Source organism: Gossypium raimondii, chromosome 11 (assembly GCF_025698545.1).
Source record: "Gossypium raimondii isolate GPD5lz chromosome 11, ASM2569854v1, whole genome shotgun sequence".
NCBI lineage: Eukaryota > Viridiplantae > Streptophyta > Magnoliopsida > Malvales > Malvaceae > Gossypium > Gossypium raimondii.
In genome coordinates, this window is record NC_068575.1 from 7,033,582 (window position 1) to 7,040,270 (window position 6,689).

Below are 6,689 nucleotides of genomic sequence, written 5' to 3' on the forward strand. Positions count from 1 at the left end.
CCAGAAAATAAATTTAGATAAAAAAGGCTCATTTTTTAATGCTACTATTTTTTCATTATTTTACTATCATTTGTTGTAAAACATTTATTTTAATGTTTTTAGTGTATTTGATGTGCTATGTTTTTTAAATTTATTTTTATATAAAAATAATAATATAAAAAAATTTAATATGGGTGGGTTGGGCCGAACTCAAATTTTAGCATTTTTATCTGAGTCGAGTTTAAGTAAAATTTTAAACCCATTTTTCAGACCAAATTAAAATCTAAAAAATGGATCTAAATTTTATATTTAGCCCGGGCCGGCCATGAAGAACTCTAGGCTCACTGTTACCATGTTCTCACAGCAAAATGAGAGGGCCGGCATTAGTTAAAAAAGGAGGGGTTGATGGTAAATAAATGATAAAGACTTTGATTGGCGGTGAGGGTCTGATGTTATTAAAACAACATATATCAATGTTACAAGACATGTGGGTCTATCTTATGTTCCCATTTCTGCATTAAATCACTGTGAGTAAAAAACAGTAATCTGAAACCTCAATTTGTTTTAATTCAACAACATTATACAGTCAAACCTTCACAAGTTATCATCTGATTTTTATAAATCATGAAGCTTTGGTGTAGTTGAAAAGATGGAGTTTATGGGTTTTAAATATCTAAACTTGAGATTCATCTTAGCAATTAAATGTATGAGCTTTTGAGTCCCATCATGAACTATTGTCATGTGTAAGTTTTAATGCAATTAGGTAATTCATTGGCTAGATTGATTCAGTAATTTTTTTATGTTGTAATAAGTTATTACCCATTCGGATATGACGTAAAGTATTTAGTCAAGCATATTTAGTCGTAATTAGTTATGACCTTCCAGAAGGAGAGGTGTTCTATTTACTTTGAATCAGAAAAGCATCTATTTTGCCAATATCGAAGTAGCAAAACGTGGAGATGATGAACCAGAACACGAAGCAAAGCGTTCTTTTCGGTTCAGTTCAGGTGGATATAGCTCTATAGCTCGATGTTTCAATATGATTATTCCATCTTTTCATTGCTCTTTAGATACTTCAAACCCGAAGAGTACCGCCACTGCAAAGGTGTGGGAGGTTGAATTCGAGCAAGAAGAACATTCCCTTCCACTCTCACAGCATTCATTTCCTTCAGAATCTGATCAAGAACAAGCCCTCGTACACAAGTCCCCAGATTGATTGGTTAAATAAAAAATTGATGGGCTGACAGTTCAACCAGAACCATATAACCGGAACAGAGGTGAACCGATAAGTTTAGAGCAAAGTGGCACTAGATTTTTTTCTTAAGGTGTCCATTTCCATGGCAATTGTTTAAGCAAAGTAGATAATGAACTGATGATCAGCTTCTATTAAATTTGATGCTCTCTGCCTAATTAAATAATCAAACAGGATGGTCTATATCTTGCATCAACAAACTGGAAAGGAAAAAGCATCTACTTTAACATTAATCATGAAAACAATCAACCTTCAACTTAATCGTTTTAAACAACCATGAAGATGCATCATAAGTTCATAACTCAGTTTCCAAATCAAACATAAAGATGCATCAGATTTTCATTTCAACTCCTAGTGGGGTCATCGATGTTCTTCTCGTACCATAAAATGTTTCCACAAAGCATAAAATGATGGCGACATCTACCATGATCCTACAGCACCCTGAGTAGGATTCTCAAAAGCAGCGAACTCCCAGTAGGTCTTTAACGAATATGGCGGGGAAATCGTCATGCCTTCTTCAGTGATCTTAGCTATCTGCAATCATCCGATTTCAAATAAATGAAACATTAACTAATAGGCAAAATTTTGCCTCAGATAATCAAATGAAAGGACAGCAGTCGTTGAGCTGAATAATAGAATTGAATGAGAGCTATCCTGAGCAATACATTGACCTAAATCACAGCCACACTAGCATGTAACAAATGATGAAGTTAAAGAGTCTATCAGATTCATAATATCCATAGAGACAGATTGTTAACTAATGGAGTAAACCAGAATGCCATACACAGTTCGGCTGCTGTACAAGTCGCTACCAAATTATAAGTTTTTATTCAAACATGGAGCCAGCATGGTAAATGGGAAAAGCAAACCTGAAGCTTGTTAATAGCTGATCTATCACGATAGAGGAGAACACGCATGCATTTCTCCAGTAATTTAACACCATCCTCAAAGCTCAAGTTCTCATGCCACTCTTGTCGAAGAATTGGTCGTGCAAGGTGGTTTCCGAAACCAGTTGCAACATGATTGTCCTCAAAGTTTACACCAATCATACTGACCTGAAAAGCCAAAGTTATAAGAACGGTCAATTACAGGCTTAAAAACTGCAAATTGTTCAATTAGGTCAAAGATATAACTCCAAGCCTACCGTTCCAAGATACTTCTCTCCTTTTTTAACTCCACCAAGTACAAGGGAGTTCCATAATGGATTGAACTTGTTGCGCCTGTTGTACATAACTCGAGTCAAGTAATTGTGCACCTCTTTAGGCCCCAAAGAGTTGCCGTCATCCCACATATTGTCATATAAGCTACAATAATCAAACATCCAAAAGCAACAGTTTTATGTCAGAATTTAAACAGTAAAAACATGTGTTACCAACAAAACCTAAATCAGATTTGTGGATAAAGAAAATGAATAATAAATTCCATGAAATAACAACTAAGAGAATGGGAAGGGGGGGGAGTTATATCAGTCAATACTTACATAAGCTCGTCAAGATACTTCAAAATCTCTTGGAAATCACTGATTTCCCCACTAGCACCCAGAAGGGAATGCTTGCCAATAGGCTTCATTCGCTCCACACTCTTGTACCGCAGGGTGGACCCATACGAACCTGTCAATAAACAGGAAGCAGGCATGAAGTGTTACCTAAAACGCGGATCATTTCGGTACAAGCAACAAAAATTGGAACAAAAATCATTAATTATCTAATAAGTGTAGTCTTCTTTTAGTTTGTTTAGTAGGAATGGAATATTTAACATTAAGAATGTACATATATATGTTTCAATTAATTAAAATAATAAAACTTGATGTAATTTATTGATAAAAATAATTAATTCTCATAAATTTAATGATGAAAATTATAACGATCCACTTTATTTTAAAGTATGTTTAATTAATAAAAAATTAGATATACATTCTAGTTAATTTATATCATCTACCTTAAAAAAATAAATCTATCCACCACTTACCTTTCTTTTTTATTAGAAAAGAATTTAAAAACCAAAATAAATATACGTGTCTCTAGATAATTGCTTCAAGAATCAAAACAAACCCACAAAGATTAAAAGTCCACTGCTTAACATTCTGCCAGTTTCCTTGCATCTTCATAACAGAGTTTTCCACTTCTCAGGGAAGGATCACAGATTTCACTGAATTGGATCGCTTTGAACCACTAATGGGATCAAGCATTCCGATTCATAAGTTGCAGTGAAAAGAACAATTTAGGTAACAGAGAAATCAATTGCATATTGAAATGAGGAACCAGTCAGATTGACAACAAGCCTCAGGTGAACGCATACTAGCTTTATTGCAATTCCGTGGTTCTCGAAACAACATACTTCCAGGTCCAGCTCAGATCATGCATGAGGCACCAGATATAATAGGCAATAATGTATTTGACAATTGCCATTATAAGTGCATATCTTGTTCTATGGGTCCTTACAGGTTGAATAAGTTGATTTCAAAAACAGGGAGGGAGAGAGAGAGAGAATAAGAACTTGAATGATAGAGTATGAAGGTTCAAACTAATAAAATCATGTTCCTACTTACATGGAAGGTGCTACAATAAAAAAAACATATACCATCTACATAGTCTAGCTTTCAATATAAAATCTGTAAGTGCAGATCACTGAGAGAATACTCTCAAACAAGCATCTTATTAACGGTCATTTCAAATACAAGGTCCGAATTTTATTAAACATACAGATTTATGCTACAGATTACAATGACCTCAATTTCGGCATTACCTATGTTACTCAAACTCAGGTGTGAGTATTAGTTATGGATATGTATCGGACATGAATATCAATGGATAATTCCAAGTTTTTCCATATATTTGAAGGACCCTTGGAGGTCATGTCCTAATATCCAAATGTTGGACACCAATAATTCAAGAAGAATGAAGAGAACCTAACAGCTGACTATTCTTATGCTACTAACTTAGAAATAGTCGGATAGTCTAACTGAAATATCAATCCTACAATAACATTAAAAGCAGTATTAAAGGTTGAAGATAAGGAAGATTCGATGACCCATATCATGATCCAAAAACACATAAGAAAGACTACAAAGGGCCAGAACCATTAGCCTTTTCACTTTCATAGTTTTCTCCAAGAGCAAGATTCATTTTCAAATAAAAAGAGCAATTCAAACACACACAGAAAAACACCAAATAAAAATTCAGAAAAAAAAATAATAGCTAGTGAAAATGTATGAGCTAACCTCCCATATCAGCAGCCATCAAAATCCCATCTTTATACTTTAAAGCCACGACTGATGTTCCTGTCACATATGGATACCTAACAAAATCCAGGAAAAAAATTAAAAAAAAAAGGGGAAAATTTTCAAACACCAACAACCAAAGAAAAAACCCTGGTTCATTTGGGCATCAGATAAAGAACATACAGTGTCCTTTGGGAGTCAGATTCAGGGCCAAGCAAGCAATTTTCAGGTTGCTTTGAAGCCGTAAACTGCATTAGGGAAAAAAAGAACATTAAAAAAAAGGTCAAAATAAGTGCTTTTTTTGAAGGATGAAGTATTAGATTAACAATTTAAAATTGGGTTTCAAAGATAACAATGGAATGACTTACATTCATTCTGATTTAGGGGTTTAGATCGCTCGAAGAAGAAGAAAAGGCAGCAGTGCAGAACTGACAATTTGATGCTATAGAAATAAAAGCAGGAAGCTTGCTCTTTTCCCTTTGCTCAAGAAACTCTTTTTTATCAAAACGGGCCCTGCTTCAATTAGTATCGGGTTAGGCCCGGATAGGTTACGTGATTGAGTAAGTTTTTGGGATTTTTGAATTCTCAAACTCGAGTTTATTTGTGTAAATTAAGCAATTTTAAGTTGAGCTGTTAATTATGTGGATTGAGACTTAGTTCGATTGATATAAATATTATTATCAATGTAGTAGAATGTAGATTCGAGTACGTTCAAGCGTATTCTTATTTATGAGTTTAGGAGGAATTATGGATAATTTTAGGTATTGTATAAAAAGATACGATTAGAACATATAATGAGATTGTTAAAAAAATTGAACTAATTATCCCATTCAGTATTCATAATGATTTATTTTGACAGTAATTCATGATATTTTATCAAAATTTGTTGGTTGAGTGAATTTGATACTATTTATAAAAGTTTTAAAATTAAATTTTGTGAACCAAAAAATAACATTAGAAGAGCTTACTCATCATTTGAAGGTTTATTCTGACTTGACTCCAAATCTACTCATCATAATATGAAATTTCACATTCGAACCTAATCATTACGCTATTGTTGCACAACTCTTATTTCAATACAAATTTCAGACAATATTTCACTCCCAAACTAGAATATTTTTTTCTATCAAACTTCCCATTCACTATTTCATATTGTCTCAAGAAACTTTCTATAAAATATCACTAACTATTCCAAAATCCCAAAATCTTAGAAACTCCAATGACAATCAAACATTTGAGTACCCCCGAACACTTAATCAATGTAGGGTACAATTGACATAGATCACAAATGTCCTTGTATTGATGTCCGATGCGTCTCGGTCCTCTCAAGGCCTAGTTACACAAACCAGTCTCCTGTTTCCCTCTTTGAGTCAAGCTTGTATTTGATTAAAAGAATGTCGTGAACAATCCCTAACACAATGCTCAACGGATCCACATCCAAGACACACACCCATTTTCCTCCAACACTCGCCCAGATAGCGCCTATCACATAAAACACAAATCGAAACCTAACATACGCTCCCAACTGCCTCAACCCGCTGAAACTTAACTATTCTGGCCCGTTTCTTGAATCGCAGATTCAACCTAATATAGGACTCTTGAACTCGATTAACTCTAAATTTTTCACTTGATTCGATTGAATGCTCACCTCTAGTTAAATTCATAAAATATTTAAAAATATATTTTATATTAATATTTATATATTTTTATAATAAACTAAATTTAAAAAAATTATTTAAATTGAATTTGAGCCAGGTTGGTTTGAGGAATATGAGGATTCTTAAACTGTAGGGGTGGGAAATGAAGTTCCTCTCCAAGATTGTTGGGCTCAGGAGGGTCGAGGAAGGATGGTTAAAACGATTCATTTATACAAATGCCATGACTGCTTTTCTTTTTTAGTTTGCAGCATCTTTGTGTCTGTAGCCACTTTTGGTGCTTGTATGTTCTTAGAAATCCCACTTGAGTTAGGAAAAATCTGATCTGCACTCGCAACATTCAGGATTCTTTAGGAGCCAATCTATAACCTTCCAGACACAATCTCAATGATAGCTCAAAAAAATGTGTCACTTGATCGAATTACTGTCTTCCTCCGGCTCGATGGCTTGCAGCCTGATGTTATAGAGAAGCTACCCAGTGGTAGTTTTGATACAACAATTGAGATTGCTGATGGGAACTTCTCTTGGGATATGTCATCCACTACTGCTGCTCTAAAAGATATACACTTGAAAGTTTTCCATG

At 34.2% G+C, this 6,689-nt stretch overlaps 1 protein-coding gene across 1 annotated transcript; it reads right to left on the bottom strand.

The window, feature by feature from the left end:
• Positions 1–1,432: 1,432 nt before the first annotated feature.
• LOC105761125 (proteasome subunit beta type-4) lies at positions 1,433–4,972 on the bottom strand. The gene is made up of 7 exons (XM_012578830.2): positions 4,820–4,972; positions 4,635–4,699; positions 4,452–4,528; positions 2,712–2,841; positions 2,376–2,535; positions 2,101–2,286; positions 1,433–1,765 (listed from the first exon to the last, which is right to left on the bottom strand). The coding sequence occupies exons 1-7, from the start codon at positions 4,823–4,825 to the stop codon at positions 1,652–1,654; spliced, it is 738 nt and encodes a 245-aa protein (XP_012434284.1). The 5' UTR covers positions 4,826–4,972; the 3' UTR covers positions 1,433–1,651.
• Positions 4,973–6,689: the final 1,717 nt, after the last annotated feature.